This window comes from Hylobates moloch, unplaced genomic scaffold (genome assembly GCF_009828535.3).
Source record: "Hylobates moloch isolate HMO894 unplaced genomic scaffold, HMol_V3 SCAFFOLD_16, whole genome shotgun sequence".
Classification (NCBI taxonomy): domain Eukaryota; kingdom Metazoa; phylum Chordata; class Mammalia; order Primates; family Hylobatidae; genus Hylobates; species Hylobates moloch.
Genome location: NW_026652291.1, coordinates 38,399,829 through 38,419,222, shown reverse-complemented (window position 1 = coordinate 38,419,222; position 19,394 = coordinate 38,399,829). Strand labels below are relative to the sequence as shown.

At 39.0% G+C, this 19,394-nt stretch overlaps 1 protein-coding gene across 16 annotated transcripts in view; it reads left to right on the top strand.

Annotated features, from left to right (window-relative positions):
• The window catches only part of GPHN (gephyrin), a 667,615-nt gene that overhangs the window by 526,423 nt on the left and 121,798 nt on the right, over window positions 1–19,394 (top strand). For all 16 annotated transcript variants that reach the window (XM_032179254.3, XM_032179251.2, XM_032753695.2 and 13 more), the window contains one exon: window positions 11,541–11,678. In XM_032179254.3, coding sequence (XP_032035145.1) covers window positions 11,541–11,678 — 138 coding nt within the window. The remainder of the gene's footprint in view (window positions 1–11,540; window positions 11,679–19,394) is intronic.

The window sequence follows — 19,394 nt, the reverse complement described above, 5'->3', positions numbered from 1 at the left end:
TTAAGTTATTCCACAATGTATGCATATCTCAAAACATCATGGTATACACCATGCATATATAAAATTTTTGCCAATTAAAAATAAATTTTAAATAAAATGTTTATACTATAGGTCTATAAAAAAGTACAAATTATTTTTCCGGTGAGGTAATCACTTTGTGACAAAGACTTTATAAATATTCAGTGGCTTAGAGAAGTAAAACGACAGCAGAAAGCACTGCTTTAGTTTTTGCTTCCCAACTTTGGACTTGTTTAAAAGATTTGCCATTCATTAAATACCCCAAGTATTTACTGAGTATCTACTATAAGTGTAAGGAAGGCACTATTCTAAAAGTGACAGAGAATACAAAGATTAATAAGACATAGGCTCTGTCTTCAATGAGTTTACCATCTACTAGCAGAGGTAAGGCAAATATTTAAATATCAATAGCATAAGATGGAGAGTGATAGATACCAGAAGACAAATATAAACAAGGTATAACCATTACTTTAGTGATGGAAGAGATTATTCCTGCCCGTAGATAACCATACTGCAATTTCCAAACAACAAGAAAAAAAAAACAAGGAGGGGCCAAGATGACCAACTAAAAAACAGCTACGGTTGGAGGCTCCCACGTAGAAGAATGAAAACAGCGAGTAAATCCTACGCCAGCAACTGAGGTATCCAGGTTCTCTCACTAGGACTGACCAGGCAGTTGGCGCAACCCATGGTAAGTGAGTGAGGAAAAGTAGAGTGGAGTGACAGCCAACCCAGGATCCACACAGGGGAAGGGGAACTCCCACTCCCAGCCAAGGGAGATAATGAGTGATTGTGCTACTGCGCCTGGGGAACCATGCTTTTTCCATGGATCTGTGCAACCCACAGATCAGGAGATCCCCTCATAAGTCCACACCACCCAGGCCTTGGTTCCCAAGCACAGAACTATGCAGATTCTTGGCAGCCGCTCAGATGGAGACTGCCTAAGACAACCAAGTTCCTAGGGGAAGGGGCGGCTGCCATCACTGCAACTGCCTGCTGCCAAAGATGACTGAGCTCCAAGTGGGAGGAGTGGCTGCCATCACTGCAACTGCCGGCTGCCAAGACAACTGAGCTCCTGCGGGGAGAGACAGCTGCCATCACTGCAGCTCCAGTCCGCCAGTTGAGAGAGGAAAATAAATAACCTGATGGAGCTGAAAAACACAAGAACTTCATAATACAACCACAAGTATCAATAGCTGGATAGACCAAGGGAAGGAAAGAATTTTGGAGCTTGAAGACTATCTTGCTGAAATAAGACAAGTAGACAAGATTAGAGAAAAAAGAATGAAAAGGAATGAACAAAACCTCTGAGAACTACGGGATTATGTAAAAAGACCAAACCTACAACTGATTGGGGTACCTGAAAGAGATGGGAGAATGGAACCAAGTTGGAAAACGTACATCAGGATATCATCCAGAATTTCTCCAACCTAGCAAGATAGGCCAACATTCAAATTCAGGAAATCCAGAGAACCACAGTAAGATACTCCATGAGAAGAAAGATCATCCCCAAGACACATAATCATCAGATTCTCCAAAGTAAAAATGAAGGAAAAGCATTAAGGGCAGCCAGAGAAAAAGGCCAGGTTACCTATAAAGGGAAGCCCATCAGACTAACATTGGACCTCTCAGCAGAAACCCTACAAGCCAGAAGAGATTGGGGGCCAATATTCAGTATCCTTAAAGGAAAGAATTTCCAAGCCAGAATTTCATAACCAGCCAAACTAAACTTTGTAAAGTGAAGGAAAAATAAAATCCTTTTCAGAAAAGCAAATACTGAGGGAATTTGTCACCACCAGGCCTGTCTTGCAGGAGCTCCTGAGAGAAGCACTAAATATGGAAAGAAAAAACCAATACCTACAAACACACACTAAAGTACACAGACCAATGACACTTCGAAGCAACTACTTCATCAAGTCTGCAAAATAACCAGCTAGCTTCATGATAACAGGATCAAATTCACACATATATTAACCTTAAATGTAAATGAGCTAAATGCCCCCAGTTGAAAGACACAGAATGGCAAGCTGGATAAAGAGTCAAGACCCATCAGTGTGCTGTATTAAAGAGACCCATCTCATGTGCAAAGACACACATAGGCTCAAAATAAAGGGGTGGAGGAAATTTTACCAAGCAAATAGCAGAGAAAACCAGGGGTTGCAATCCTAGTGTTAAAGTCTTATAAAACAGACATTAAACCAAAAAAAAAAGATCAAAAAAGACAAGGGCATTACATAATGGTAAAGGCTCAATTCAACAAGAAGTGCTAACTATCCTAAATATACAGGAGGACCTAGATTCATAAAACAAGTTCTTAGAGACCTACAAAGAGACTTAGACTCCCACACAATAATAGTGGGAGGCTTTAATACTGCACTGTCAATATTAGATCACTGAGACAGAAAATTAACAAAGATATTCAGGACCCAAACTCAACTCTGGATTAAGTGGACCTGACAGATATCTACAGAACTCTCCACCCAAAAACAACAGAATATATATTCTTCTTTGTGCCATATGGCACTTACTCCTAAAAAGATTGCATAATTGGAAGTAAAACACTCCTAGCAAATACCAAACAACTGAAATCAGAAGAAACAATCTCTCAGACCACAGTGCAATAAAATTAGAACTCAAGGTTAAGAAACTCACTCAAAACCACACAGCTACATGGAAATTAAGCCACCTGCCCCTGAATGACTCCTGGATAAATAATGAAATCAAGGCAGAAATCAAGAAGTTCTTTGAAACCAGTGAGAATATAGAGACATCATGCCAGAACCTCTGGGACACAGCCAAAGCAGTGTTAAGAGGGAAAGTTATAGCACTAAATGCCCACATCAGAAAGTTAAAAGATCTCAAATTGACATCCTAATATCAAAATTAAAAGAACCAGAGAACCAAGAGCAAAAAAAAGGCCAAAGCTAGCAGAAGACAAGAAATAACCAAGATCAGAGCAGAACTGAAAGAGATAGAGACACGAAAAACCTTAAAAAAATCATTGAATCTAGGAGCTGTTTTTTTTTTTTTTTTTTGAAAAAAAAGATTAATAAAATAGACTACTAGCCAGACTAATAAAGAAGGAAAGAGAGAAGAATCAAATAGACACAATAAAAAATGATAAAGGGGATATTACCACTGACCCTACAGAAATATGACCAACCATCAGAGAATACTATAAACACCTCTATGCAAATAAACTAGAAAATCTAGAAGAAATGAATAAATTCCTGGACACACACACCCTCGCAAGTCTGAACCAGGAAGAAGTTGAATCTCTGAATAGACAATAACAAGTTCTGAAATTGAGGCAGTAATTAATAGCCTACCAACCAAAAAAAGCCCAGGACCAGATGGATTCACAGCCAAATTCTACGAGAGGTACAAAGAGAAGCTGGTGCCATTTCTTCTGAAACTATTCCAAACAACTGAAAAGGAGGCACTCCTCTGACTCATTTTATGAGGCCAGCATCATCCTGATATCAAAACCTGGCAGAGATACAACAAAAAAAGAATATCCCTGATAATCATTGATGCAAAAATTCTCAATAAAATACTGACAAACCGAATCCAGCAGCACATCAAAAAGCTTATCCACATGATCAAGACAGCTTCATCCCCAAGATGCAAGGCTGGTTCAACATATGCAAATCAATAAACGTGATTTATCACAAAAACAGAACTAAAGACAAAAACCACATGATTATCTCAATAGACACAGAAAAGGCCTTTGATAAAATTCAACTTCCCTTCATGTTAAAAATTTTCAATAAACTAGGTATTGTTAGAACATACCTCAAAATATAAGGGCAATTTATGACAAACCCACAGCCAATATCATACTGAATGAGAAAAAGCTCAAAGCATTCCTCTTGAAAATCAGCACAAGACAAGGATGCCTTCTCTCACCACTGCTATTCAACATAGAATTGGAAATTCTGGCCGGGGCAATCAGACAAGAGAAAGAAATAAAGGGTATTCCGATAGGAAGAGAGGAAGTCAAGCCATCTCTGTTTGCAGATAACATACTCCTATATCTGAAAACCCCATCACCTCAGCCCCAAAGCTTCTTAAGCTGATAAACACCTTCAGCAAAGTACAAAGTACAAAATCAATGTGCAAAAATCACAAGCATTCCTATACACCAGCAGTAGACAAGCAGAAAGCCAAATCATGAATGAATTCCCTTTCACAATTGCTAAAAAGAGAATAAAATACCTAGGAATACAGCTAACAAGGGAAGTGAAGGACCTCTTCAAGGAGAACTACAAACTGCTGCTCAAGGAAATCAGGGAGCACACAAACAAATGGAAAAACATTCCACACTCATGGATGGCAAAAATCAATATCATGAAAATGGCCATACTGCCCAGAGTAATTTATAGATTCAATGCTATTCCCATTAAACTACGCTTGACATTTTTCACAGAATTAGAAAAAACTACTTTAAAGTTCATATGGAACCAAAAAAGAGCCTATATAATGAAGACAATCCTAAGCAAAAAGAACAAATCTGAAGGCATCACATATCCAACTTCAAACTCAACTACAAGGCTATAGTAACCAAAATAGAGGGTAGTAGTACAAAAACAGACACATAGACCAATGTAACAGAATATAGAACTCAAAACTAAGACTGCACATCTACAGCCATGTAATCTTCAACAAACCTGACAAAAGCAATGGGGAAAGGATTTGCTATTTAATAAATGGTGCTGGGAGAACTGGCTAGCCATATGCAGAAAACTGAAACTGGACCCTTTCCTTACACCTTATAAAAAGTTAACTCAAGATGGATTAAAGATTTAAATGTAAAGCCCAAAATTATAAAAATCCTAGAAGAAAATCTAGGCAATACCATTCAGGACATAGACACGGACAAAGATTTCATGACAAAAACGTCAAAGGCAATTGCAACAAAAGCAAAAATTGACAAATGGGATCTAATTAAAGAGCTTCTGCACAGCAAAAGAAACTGTCATCAGAGTGAAGAGACAAACTACAGAATGGGAGAAAATTATTGCAATCTATCCATCAGACAAAGGTCTAATATCCAGAATCTACAAGAAAAAAATAACCCCATTTAAAAGTGGGCAAAGGATACGTACAGACACTTCTCAAAAGAAGATATACATGCAGCCAACAAACATATGGAAAAAAGCTCAATATCACTGATCATTAGAGAAATGCAAATCAAAAACACAATGAGATACCATCTCATTCCAGTCAGAATGGCAATTATTAAAAAGTCAAGAAACAACAGATGCTGGCAAGGCTGTGGAGAAATGGGAACTCTTTTACACTGTTGGTAGTTCAACCATTGTGGAAGACAGTGTGGTGATTCCTCAAAGACCTGGAACTAGAAATACCATTTGATCCAGCAATCCCATTACTGGGTATATACCCAAAGGAATATAAATCATTCCTTTATAAAGATACATGCATGTGTATGCTCATTGCAGCATTTATTCACAATAGCCTCACGGCGAGTGTTACAGTTCGTAAAGATGGTATGTCCACAGTTTGTTCCTTCAGATGTTCAGATGTGTCCAGAATTTCCTCCTTCTGGTGGGTTCGTGGTCTCACTGACTTCAGGAGTGAAGCTGCAGACCTTCACGGTGAGTGTTACAGCTCTTAAAGGTGGCACGTCTGGAGCTGTTCGTTCCTTCCGGTGGGTTCGTGGTCTTGCTGGCTTCAGGATTGAAGCTGCAGACCTTCACCGTGAGTGTTACAGCTCTTAAAGGCAGCGCGGACCCAAAGAGTGAGCAGCAGCAAGATTTATTGCGAAGAGTGAAAGAACAAAGCTTCCACAGCATGGACGGGGACCCGAGCGGGTTGCCGCTGCTGGCTTGGGCAGCCTGCTTTTATTCCCTTATCTGACGCCACCCACATCCTGCTCATTGGCCCATTTTACAGAGAGCTAATTGGTCCGTTTTGACAGGGTGCTGATTGCTGCATTTACAAACCTTGAGCTAGACACAGAGTGCTGATTGGTGCATTTACAATCCTTTAGCTAGACACAAAAGTTCTCCAAGTCCCCACTAGATTAGCTAGACACAGAGCACTGATTGGTGCATTTACAAACCTTGAGCAAGACACAGAGCACTGATTGGTGCATTTACAAACCTTGAGCTAGACACAGAGTGCTGATTGGTGCATTTACAATCCCCTGGCTAGACATAAAATTTCGCTAAGTCCCCACCAGATTAGTTAGATACAGAGCACTGATTGGTGCATCCACAAACCCCGAGCTAGACACAGAGTGCTGATTGGTGCATATACAATCCTCCAGATTGACATAAAAGTTCTCCAAGTCCCCACCAGACTCAGGAGCCCAGCTGGCTTCACCTAGTGGATCACACGCCAGGGCCGCGGGCAGAGCTGCCTGCCAGACCTGCGCCATGTGCTGGCACTCCTCAGCCCTTGGGCAGTCAATGGGACTGGGCGCTGTGGAGCAGGGGGCGGCGCCTGTCGTTGGGGAGGCTTGGGCCCCACAGGAGCCCACAGTGGGGTTGGGGGTGTCACTCAGGCATGGCAGGCTGCAGGTCCCAAGCCCTGCCCCTCAAGGAGGCAGCTGAGGCCCAGCGAGAATTCGAGCGCGGCGCTGGCAGGCCAGCAATGCTGGGGGACCCAGCACACCCTCCGCAGCTGCTGGCCCGGTGCTAAGCCCCTCACTGTGGGGCCCGCCGTGCCCACGCCCACCCAGAACTCGTGCTGGCCTGCAAGTGCCGCACACAGCCCCAGTTCCCACCCGCTCCTCTCCACACCTCCCTGCAAGCAGAGGGAGCCGGCTCCGGCTTCGGCCAGCCCAGAGAGGGGCTCCCACAGTGCAGCGGCAGGCTGAAGGGCTCCTCAAGTGCAGCCAGAGTGGACACGAGGCCAAAGAGGCGCCGAGAGCGAGCGAGGGCTGCTAGAATGTTGTCACCTCTCACCTATACACCATGGAATGCTATGCAGCCATAAAAAGGAATGAGATCATGTCCTTTGCAGGGACAGGGAGGGAGCTGGAAGCCATTATCCTCAGTAAACTAACACAGGAACAGAAAACCAAACACTGCATGTTCTCACTTAAAGTGGGAGTTGAACAACAAGAACACATGGGCACATGGCGGGGGCAACAGCACACACTGGGTCCTGTCAGAGGGTTGCAGGGAAGGAGAGCATCAGAAAGAATAGCTGGGCCTAATACCTAGGTAGTGGGTTGATCGTGCAGCAAACCACCATGGCACAAGTTTACCTGTGTAACAAACCTGCACATCCTGCACATGTATCCTGGAATATAAAATAAATAAAATAAAATAAAATAAACTTAGCAGAACCATCAGGTGGTTTACTACCCTCTTTTTCTTTCTTCCTTCCTTTCTTGCTTCCTTCCTTCCTTCCTCTTTCTTGTTCTCTTTCTCTTTCTTTTTCTTTCCTTTCTGCTGGACTGTTATATTCTTCATGGCAGGGTATATTTTACTCTCAGTATCCCAAGTCCCTAACTGTTCCTGGTTCATAAAGTGCACTCAGTAAATATTTGTCGAATGGGTATGTGTATCACTGATCATCAAACTTGCTGTTTAATAAGAAAATGCCTATTACAAAGCATATTCAACAGATAAAACCTATATAACTAAAAAGTAGAATTTTCTTCTCAGAAACTAAACATTTTTAAAAGACAACTTTTGTGCCACATTTTCTTAATCCAGTCTATCGTTGTTGGACATTTGGGTTGGTTCCAACTCTTTGCTATTGTGAATAGTGCCGCAATAAACATACATGTGCATGTGTCTTTATAGCAGCATGATTTATAGTCCTTTGGGTATATACCCACTAATGGGATGGCTGGGTCAAATGGTATTTCTAGTTCGAGATCCCTGAGGAATCGCCACACTGACCTCCACAATGGTTGAACTAGTTTACAGTCCCACCAACAGTGTAAAAGTGTTCCTATTTCTCCACATCCTCTCCAGCACCTGTTGTTTCCTGACTTTTTAATGATGGCCATTCTAACTGGTGTGAGATGGTATCTCATTGTGGTTTTGATTTGCATTTCTCTGATGGCCAGTGATGATGAGCATTTTTTCCTGTGTTTTTTGGCTGCATAAATGTCTTCTTTTGAGAAGTGTCTGTTCATGTCCTTCGCCCACTTTTTGATGGGGTTGTTTGTTTTTTTCTTGTCAATTTGTTTGAGTTCATGGTAGATTCTGGATATTAGCCCTTTGTCAGATGAGTAGGTTGCAAAAATTTTCTCCCGTTCTGTAGGTTGCCTGTTCACTCTGATGGTAGTTTCTTTTGCTGTGCAGAAGCTCTTTAGTTTAATGAGATCCCATTTGTCAATTTTGGCTTTTGTAAGAAAATGTGGCACATATACACCATGGAATACTATGCAGCCATAAAAAATGATGAGTTCATGTCCTTTGTAGGGACATGGATGAAACTGGAAAACATCATTCTCAGTAAACTATCGCAAGGACAAAAAACCGAACACCGCATGTTCTCACTCATAGGTGGGAATTGAACAATGAAAACTCATGGACACAGGAAGGGGAACATCACACTCCGGGGACTGTTGTGGAGTGGGGGGAGGGGGGAGGGACAGCATTAGGAGATATACCTAATGCTAAATGACGAGTTAAATGGGTCCAGCAAAACAACATGGCACATGGATACATATGTAACAAACCTGCACGTTGTGCACATGTACCCTAAAACCTAAAGTATAATAATAAAAAAAAAAGAAAAAAAGACAACTTTTGTAAGATTATATCCAGTTTGCATCATAAAGTGCAGCCTATCACAAAAAAAAAAAAAGATCTGATCTGAGACCTATAAAGCTGAATAAAAAGCAGAAGCAGCAATATCATTCTGCCTAGTTACACTGGTTGTGACAATGATTTTTTTATATTTGAATGAGTCGGTCAAGACCTCAGTGAAAATGAGTTATAAATAAGTTTATATTTCAATCCTTTTATAAGTGTTCACCCACAATTTGAATAGAAAATTCTATGTAGCACTAAATAATCTCTAAGGTTTTTCAAACTGAAAATTTTGCGATTTTGATTCACCATGAGAAGAGATCACATATTAGTAGTATAAGCAACTTTGTATATATTTTTCTTAGGTGCCTATGACAATGTCATTAGTCTTAGAATGAAAACCCTTTGGGGTAGTGCCTTTAAGTCAATTCATTAAACATGTCTGGAGCAGCCACTGGGACTGGAGTGGAAGTGCTAAATTTAATAAGTTGCAACGACCAGAAACTCACAATCTTATGAAGGATACATATAATCATTATAAAGTGTTTTAAAGAGATGGGAGCTTATGTATTTCACATATCTAAGTCTGGAGCCACGCAGTCTAGGGTTTTTACAGCAGCTCTACATTGTCATCAGGGACTTGGACTCTTTTCTTTTTACCTTTCTATACTTACTGCATGGGCTTGCATCTTCATAGTTCAGAAGTGGCTACAGCACCTCCCAGTCCCCAGGGTCAGCCCGGCTCCCAGTTCCAGCCATGTTCCAGGTAGAAAAACCGGTAGATGGGCAAAAGCTTTTTCCTCCTAAAGCTTTATATGTTCATCTTTTTATTTGTAAGAGGAAGCCTGCCCCAGGGACTTATTCCTACCCCTGATTGGCCAGAATTATATCATACGGCCACTCCTAGCTGCTTAAGAAGGGGATTGTGGATAGCAGGTAGGAGAGCTAAGCAGCAGTATTTGCAGTTACTACTTTCTGTTAACTCTTTGGGATGTAGACTTATGTGGCTCCAAGGAAAAGTCCAAGTTATTTATATATGAAGATATAATACTCCAAGAAGTTCCTTCTTGTCATTAAATTATGCATTTATTAATTCAACAAATACTATTTTTTGTTTGCTAATATGTGCCAGATACTGTTCTAAGTATTGGGGACAAAAACAGTAAACAAGACAAAGTTGCTGCTCTCGTGGAGTTTTATGTTCTATTGAGAAGAGGAAGGCTATAAACAAATATAACTTTACATATTTATATTTACATATTATATATATGGTTATGAATATCCATATTATGTATGTACATTGGCATGTATATAGCTATGAAGAAAAGAAAAGTAGGGTAAGGGAAATAAAGAGTGATAGTAGGTATTATTCCATAGAGAGTATTCAACAAATTTCTCTCTGATGAAGTGATATTTGAGCAGAGACCTGAAAGAAGTGATGGATAGATGGGGAAATGAGAGACTATCTGGGGAAGAATGGCTCAAGCAGAGGAAACAAAGTACAAAGACCCTGAGGAGAGATGAATTTGGCATGAGCAAGTAAAAGAAAGGAACCAGTATGACTAGAGCACAGTAAACAAAGATACAATGTTAGGAGGACAATGGGAGCCATAATATTTTGGGCCTCATAGGCCATAGCAGAGATTTTATTGTAAGGGACGTGGAAAGTCATTAGAGAGCTATGAGCAGAGATTAGCACGATCCAATGATTCAAAGAATCATCGTAACTGTTGTGTGGAGAATAAACTGTAGTATGACAAGGATAGAAGCAGAGAGGCCAGTTAGGATGCTATTCAATTTCCCAGGAAATCAATGATGGTCTCAACTATTGTAGTAGTAATCGAAGTGGTGAGTAATTATCAGATTCCAGATATATTTCAAAGATAGTTTAAATATATGATAAGAATCAAGTATCTTGCAAGGTTCTGGCTTAATAACTGGAAGAATGGAGTTGCTATTTACTGAAATGGGAACTGCAAGAGAATAAGTCATTGCAGGGATGGAATAGGAGGATGGGGAATTAAGAGTTTGTTTTGGGACATTTTAGGTTTGAGTTGCTGGTTGCACATCCAAATGCATGTTGGATGATATAAAAATGTAGAATTGAGGGTAGAGGTTGAGATTGGAGACACAAAATTCGTAGTTTTAAGGTATGGATTATATGAATGCTTTGGGACTAAATATGGTCACCTGTGGAGTCGATAGCTAAATAATATTTCTCCATAACTTTTTTCAGAGGAGAGAAAATTTTCTGTGATATCCTAAATAGAAGTTTGGGAACTTCATTTTACTAACTAGTGCATTAAGTATTCAAAATTGTGTGTAGTAGTTGAGGACGTGAACTCTGAAGCCAAAATTACCTAGTTTTGAATCTTAGCTCTTCTGTTACTAGCTCTGTGATTTAGGAAATGGTACATAATTTCTCTAAGCTTCTCTTTCCTCACCTATAAATATGGATAATTATGGTGCCTCACCATAAGATTGTTAGGAGGATTAATGAGTTAATTTAGTACACTGCCTTGACACATAGGAAGCGCTCAAAAAGGATTAGTCAATGTCATCATTGAATTTCACTAAGTTTTGACACATGATGTAACATTGCTAACTTGATTTAATGTTCCACCAGAGCAGGCTATATTTTGGAGGCAGGAGAAACAGTTTCTCACCTGCTAATCTTCATCTGGGGACATTTGAAATTGGGAGTTGTGATGTTATAAGTCATTGCCACTTTTTAATCTGTGTTACAGCATCATATTCTTAGTTAATTATCTTACTGTTTAGGTCACAGTGCTGTCGATATCACCAAGGTGGCTAGAAGACATCGCATGTCTCCTTTTCCTCTGACATCTATGGACAAAGCCTTTATCACAGTCCTGGAGATGACTCCGGTGCTTGGGACAGAAATCATCAATTACCGAGGTACTATTATATTTGACCATTGCCCTTTCTTTTCTTCATTTTTTTCCAAATAAGATTCATGTAACATTAATGCACAGTGTTCCTGAAAAAGAAAGATTATTAACCATTATTACAATTATCATCCTTTTTTTTCCTTATTTCCACTCAATAAGAAAAATGCTAAGGGTTCAGCCTTAACAGTATACAGAGTAAAATCCATGAAACTGCCTTTTCATTAAAAAAAAAAAAGAAGAAGAAGAAAATTAGCTGCATTTCTGCTGTCCATCAAAATACCAATACTGCAAACTAAAGAAAGGGCTCTCAGCACTGAGTGAGGAAAGTAGTTAACTCTGAGTCTATATGATGTCCTTTCTCTCAGAAATGGGAGACAACTAATATGTCTTGTAATTGTCTTTTTCTGTTTGGAAAACCTATATTTAAATGTAAAAATGTAAAAAAAATATTAATTTATCCATGGATACTAAGACAATGGAAAGGTAGCATTCCCCAGTATTTTGTTTTTAATTAACAATTTCCATTTCTAAAAATTCAGCATAGGAGTTGTATTTAGGCATCCAGTTCCAGAAGACCAGGCTCCTGAGGAGAACTTCCAGCCAATAAAGCATGTGGTTTCTTCCCAACACCAAAAAGAGAAGTTGTATTCAGTGCAATTTGAATATAGTTTCTTAATTTGTTATGCAGAAAGAAACAACACAACAGAATTAATTTTATAAATAAAAGCTTTATAGAATCATAAAATATTCAAACTACAATGAACAGTAGAGAGCACAAACACCCTAATTTTTTTGTCAAGGAAACTCAAACTCAGAATAGCAGAAAAGGAATAGGATTAAGGTCTCAAGATTTACATTCTTCCTTTTACTACATAATTGTGCTCTTCTTCAACCATTAAATTATAAAAAATAGTGGCAGCTAACTTACTGGTGCCAGATTTTAGCTCTTTTGTCTGTGTCCCCACTTAGACAAGGATTGTTATTATACAATTTGCCCTTATCCTACGTCTTTGGTTCACATTCTTTTAGATATGCATATCATTAGGCTTAAACCGTTTGTTTTTCTTTTACTCGTCAATAAAGGAAAGATAGGCCGGGCGCGGTGGCTCACGCTTGTAATCCCAGCACTTTGGGAGGCCGAGGCGGGCGGATCACGAGGTCAGGAGATCGAGACCACGGTGAAACCCCGTCTCTACTAAAAATACCAAAAAATTAGCCGGGCGTGGTGGCGGGCGCCTGTAGTCCCAGCTACTCGGAGAGGCTGAGGCAGGAGAATGGCGTGAACCCAGGAGGCGGAGCTTGCAGTGAGCCGAGATCGCGCCACTGCACTCCAGCCTGGGTCATAGAGCAAGACTCCGTCTCAAAAAAAAAAAAATAAAAATAAAAAAAATAAAGGAAAGATTAGAAAACTCACTAGAGTAGGGGATTAGTCCGGAATTAACTGTGTGATTTCAGAACAATTTTAATGGAATGGTTTTGTTTATTATTAAAGGTAGAATGTTGAGATATGTATTGGTATCAGTAGAAACCAAGACATTTTCAGAAAATATGAATGTAAAAAGTTATAAAAAAATTAATAATACTTTACCTGTTATAAAAATAAATAAACCATCCCTTTTTTTTTTTTTATAATTTCAGAGGAGTTTCCCTTAACATCAGTCCTTAAAAAAATCTCACCATGTACTCCAGGTCACATTTAAAGAGACATTCTAATTTAAAAAAAAAAAAAAAAAAGTTGGAAATTGCCATTTCATTTTTCCTCCAGAGAAAAATGCTGTCAGATGTATTCTCTTTTCCCTTCATGTGCTTGTTTCCCATTCATTTATTCATCAAATCAGTTGTCACTTGGACGTGAGCAGACTCTTCATAGATGGATAACTTTTTGTCAAGTGTTTCCACCTATGATGATGAAAAATAATAATGAGGTTTGCATTGAACCTTTGAAATAGATCACACTCAATTTTTTGTGCAAAAGGGTATCGTAATTAGACCCCCTAGGCACTTTGATTAGGTGTTTAGAAACCATCGTATGTAGAAACATAATTTACTTTGTTCAACAAATATTTAATAAACATCAAGTAAATGTCAGATACTATGTTAAGTCCTGTATTTGCAAAGATGAATAAAAATAAAACTCCTGCCCCGTGGATTTCATAGGCTAGTGCGGAAGAGATAGGTAAATTAATGTGGTACTTGTATCCTTTAATTGGCTCCTTTACAGGCTTGCCTTCCTTTGTGAATTCCTTGAAAAGCTTTCTTTACAGTTTTTTTCCCTTGGCCCTTTTCACATCTTGTCCATTGACTTCAGATGGCCTCATGCAGGCTAGTAGTTTCAGATACCATTTATAAAGTAAATTGTAAATCTTTACCATTGCCCAGAGCTTGTCCAAGCTCCAAACTCATATTCTAAATGTATTATGTATCTGCTGCTAGTAAATATAACATGACAAATACTAAACTTATTTTCTCTACAATACTTGCTTTTCTACATGCTCTTAAAACTGTCCCTTGTTCTGCATTCCCTCTGTTACTGTTTTAGTTTAGGTGGTTTTTTTTCTTTCTTTTTTTTTTTTTTTTTTTTTCTGAGACGCAGTTTTGCTCTTGTTGCCCAGACTGGAGTGCAATGGCACGATCTTGGTTCACGGCAACCTCCACCTCCCAGGTTCAAGTGATTCTCCTGCCTCAGCCTCCTGAGTACCTGGGATTACAGGCATGCACCAGTATGCCCAGCTAACTTTGTATTTTTAGTAGAGATGGGGTTTCTCCATGTTGGTCAGGCTGGTCTCGAACTCCTGATCTCAGGTGATCCACCCACCTCAACCTCCCAAAGTGCTCACAGGAGTGAGCCACTGTGCCTGGCCCTGTTTAGGTCTTTATTATTAACTTCCTGGACAATTGTTACAGGCTCCCCTCCCCCCAATTAACATCTTCCCAATCCATTCTCCAATTTGATGCCAAAGTAATCTGTTCAAATTTGCTAGTTTGTTATTAACACTCCCTACACGCAACTCTTCAGCAGTTTTTTCATAACCTCAAGATAAAATTCAAACTCCTTAACATGTCATGAAAGGCCCTTTATAATCTGATTTCTTCTAATTTTTTTGTTTCTTCTCTTACCTCTTTATTATCAGACCTTGCTTCTCCCTAAACCTGACATGATGATTCTTACTTCTTATTCTCTCTTATCTCTAAGCCTTTATTTATATATCTTTTTTTTTAAGAGACTAGGTCTCACTATGTTTCCCAGGCTGGCCTTGAACTCTTGGCCTCAAGCGATCCTCTCGCCTCAGCCTACCAAAGTACTAGTATTACAGGCATAAGCCACCACGCCTGGCCCCTTTGCTTATATAGTTTTTGCTTGGAAAAACTTTATCTTACTTCTCTACATATTAACTATTGCCTAACTACCACATATTCTTTAAGATCAAGCTTAAGATGCTTCTCCTTTATGAAGTCTTTCCTGATGTCTGCTTCCCCCTTTGCCTACCTGAGTTAAATACTCTTCATTCGTGTTCCCATAGCACCTTCTTCATATGTTTTGTAAGACAACTGACTGAAATATTTGTTCACTATTAATTTTAAATGCCCTAATAAATAACATGGACATAAAAAAAAAGCAGAGTGCTGTAAGTGTGAATCACTGTAAATTGAATTGTCATAAGTCAAATAAAGCCTAGAAAAAAAGGTAGAAGTTCATTCTCACTACACTTCAGAATATTTTCTTTACCAAGTATATTTGCGTTTTAATGAGCAAACCTTTATAGTTTGTTTTGATTTCAGCTAGATGTACCTTGAAACTATTTAATATCGTCATTAATCACTGAGTAGGAAAAAGTATTTGGGGGAATCAAAAGGCCTTCACGTTCCATGAAATTACAAATATTTTGCCTCTGCAAACACTCTAACACCTACAATCACAGAAGCCCTTAGAGGAAAGCCAGTGTTTTGTAAGGAAAATCTAGGACCAACTGAATCTGTTCATGCATTTTAAGCTGTGACGTCTCTAAAATGATTTTTATATGTCTAAGAAGGTTCAATAATAATAATAAAAAAAGAGCCCACATTGGCAAGACAATCCTAAGCAAAAACAACAAAGCTGGAGGCATCACACTACCTGACTTCAAACTACACTACAAGACTACAGTAACCAAAACAGCATGGTACTGGTACCAAAACAGATATATAGATCAATGGAACAGAACAGAGGCCTCAGAAATAACACCACCCATCTACAACCATCTGATCTTTGACAATCTTGACAAAAACAAGAAATGGGGAAAACTATTTTTCCCCAGAAAATAAGTCCAGAAAACTAAGGACTTAACATGTAGAGAAAATGCTGAAAGTGATTGTTGTGAAGGTCATAGACACAGAGAACTCTATGAAGGAATTTCAGAGTGTATAGTACATGAAACACTTTGGATATAATAGTAAGAGTAAAAGGGTAACTTGAGATCAAATGAGCATTTTTTCATGTGTCTGTTGGCTGCATAAATGTCTTCTTTTGAGAAGTGTCTGTTCATATCCTTTGCCCACTTTTTGATGGGGTTGTTTGGTTTTTTTCTTGTAAATTTGTTAAAGTTCTTTTAGTAGATTCTGGATATTAGCCCTTTGTCAGATGGGCAGATGGCAAAAATTTTCTCCCATTCTGTAGGTTGCCTATTCACTCTGATGGTAGTTTCTTTTACCGTGCAGAAGCTCTTTAGTTTAATTAGATCCCATTTGTCAATTTTGCTTTTGTTGCCCTTGCTTTTCGTACTTTAGTCATGAAGTCATTGCCCATGCCTATGTCCTGAATGGTATTGCCTAGGTTTTATTCTAGGGTTTTTATGGTTTTAGGTCTAACATTTAAGTCTTTAATCCATCTTGAATTAATTTTTGTATAAGGTGTAAGGAAGGGATCTGGTTTCAGCTTTCCAGTTTCAGCTTTCTACATATGCCTAGCCAGTTTTCCCAGCACTATTTATTAAATAGGGAATCCTTTCCCCATTTCTTGTTTTTGTCAGGATTGTCAAAGATCAGATGGTTGTAGATAGGTGGTGTTATTTCTGAGGCCTCTGTTCTGTTCCATTGGTCTATATATCTGTTTTGGTACCAGTACCATGCTGTTTTGGTTACTGTAGCCTTGTAGCGTAGTTTGAAGTCAGGTAGTGTGATGCCTCCAGCTTTGTTGTTTTTGCTTAGGATTGTCTTGGCAATGTGGGCTCTTTTTTGGTTCCATGTGAACTTTAAAGTAGTCTTTTCCAATTCTGTGAAGAAAGTCATTGGTAGCTTGATGGGCTTGGCATTGAATCTATAAATTACCTTGGGCAGTATGGCCAATTTAATGATACTGATTCTTCCTATCCGTGAGCATGGAATATTCCTCCATTTGTTTGTGTCCTCTTTTATTTCATTGAGCAGTAATTTGTAGTTCTCCTTGAAGAGGTCCTTCACATCCCTTGTAAGTTGGATTCCTAGGTATTTTATTCTCTTTGTATCAGTTGTGAATGGGAGTTCACTTGTGATTTGGTTCTCCTGTTTGTCTGTTATTGGTGTATAGGAATGCTTGTGATTTTTTGCACATTGATTTTGTATCCTGAGACTTTGCTGAAGTTGCTTATCAGCTTAAGGAGATTTTGGGCTGAGACAATGGGGTTTTCTAAATATACAATTATGTCATCTGCAAACAGAGACAATTTGACTTCCTCTTTTCCTAATTGAATACCCTTTATTTCTTTCTTTTGCATGATTGCCCTGGCCAGAACTTCCAACACCATGTTGAATAGGAGTGGTGAGAGAAGGCATCCTTGTCTTGTGCTGGTTTTCAAAGGGAATGCTTCCAGTTTTTGCCCATTCAGTATGATATTGCTGTGGGTTTGTCATAAATAGCTCTTATTATTTTGAGATACGTTCCATCAATACCTAGTTTATTGAGAGTTTTTAGCATGAAGGGCTGTTGAGTTTTGTCGAAGGCCTTTTCTGCATCTATTGAGATAATCATGTGGTTTTGGTCATTGGTTCTGTTTATGTGATGGATTACATTTATTGATTTGCATATGTTGAACCAGCCTTTCTTCTCAGAGATGAAGCCGACTTGATCGTGGTAGATAAGCTTTTCGATGTGCTGCTGGGTTCGGTTTGCCAGTATTTTATTGAGGATTTTCGCATCGATGTTCTTCAGGGATATTGGTCTAAAATTCTCTTTTTTTGTTGTGTCTCTGCCAGGTTTTGGTATCAGGATGATGCTGGCCTCATTAAAATGAGTTAGGGAGGATTCCCTCTTTTTCTATTGATTGGAATAGTTTTAGAAGGAGTGATACCAACTCCTCTTTGCACCTCTCGTAGAATTTGGCTGTGAATCCATCTGGTCCTGGACTTTTTTTGGTTGGTAGGCTATTAGTTATTGCCTCAATTTCAGAGCCTATTATTGGTCTATTCAGAGAGTCAACTTCTTCCTGCTTTAGTCTCGGGAAGGTGTATGTGTTCAGGAATTTATCCATTTCTTCTAGATTTTTTTAGTTTATTTGCATAGAGGTGTTTATGGTATTCTCTGATGGTAATTTGTATTTCTGTGGGATCAGTGGTGATATCCCCTGTATCATTTTTTATTGTGTCTATTTGATTCTTCTCTCTTTTCTTCTTTATTAGTCATGCTAGTGGTCTATCAATTTTGTTGATCCTTTCAAAAACCAGCTCCTGAATTCATTGATTTTTTTGAAGGGTTTTTCGTGTCTCTGTCTCCTTCAGTTCTGCTCTGATCTTAGTTATTTCTTGCCTTCTGCTAGCTTTTGAATTTATTTGCTCTTGGTTCTCTAGTTATTTTAATTGTGATGTTAGGGTGTCAATTTTAGATCTTTCCTGCTTTCTCTTGTGGGCATTTAGTGCTATAAGTTTCCCTCTACACACTGCTTTAAATGTGTCCCAGAGATTCTGGTACATCATGTCTTCATTCTCACTGGTCTCAAAGAACATCTTTATTTCTGGCTTCATTTCGTTATTTACCCAGTAGTCATTCAGGAGCAGGTTGTTCAGTTTCCATGTGCTTGTGCGGTTTTGAGTGAGTTTCTTAATCCTGAGTTCTAATTTGATTGCACTGTGGTCTGAGAGACAGTTTGTTGTGATTTCTGTTCTTTTACATTTGCTGAGGAGTGCTTTACTTCCAATTACGTTGTCAATTTTAGAATACGTGCGATGTGGTGCTGAGAAGACTGTATATTCTGTTGATTTGGGGTGGAGAGCTCTGTAGATGTCTATTAGGTCTGCTTGGTCCAGAGCTGAGTTTGAGTCCTGGATATCCTTGTTAACCTTCTGTCTCGTTAATCTAATATTGACAGTAGGGTGTTAAAGTCTCCCATTATTATTGTGTGGGAGTCTAAGTCTCTTTGCAGGTCTCTAAGGACTTGCTTTATGAATCTGGGTGCTCCTGTCTTGGGTGCATATATATTTAGGATAGTTAGCTCTTCTTGCTGCATCGATCCCTTTACCATTATGTAGTGGCCTTCTTTGTCTGTTTTGATCATTGTTGGTTTAAAGTCTGTTTTATCAGAGATTAGGATTGCAACCCCTGCTTTTTTTTTTTGCTTTCCATTTGCTTGTTAGATCTTCCTCCCTCCCTTTATTTTGAGTCTATGTGTGTCTTTGCACATGAGATGGGTCTCCTGAATACAGCACATTGATGGGGCTTGACTCTATCCAATTTGCTAGTCTGTGTCTTTTAATTGGGGTATTTAGCCTATTTACA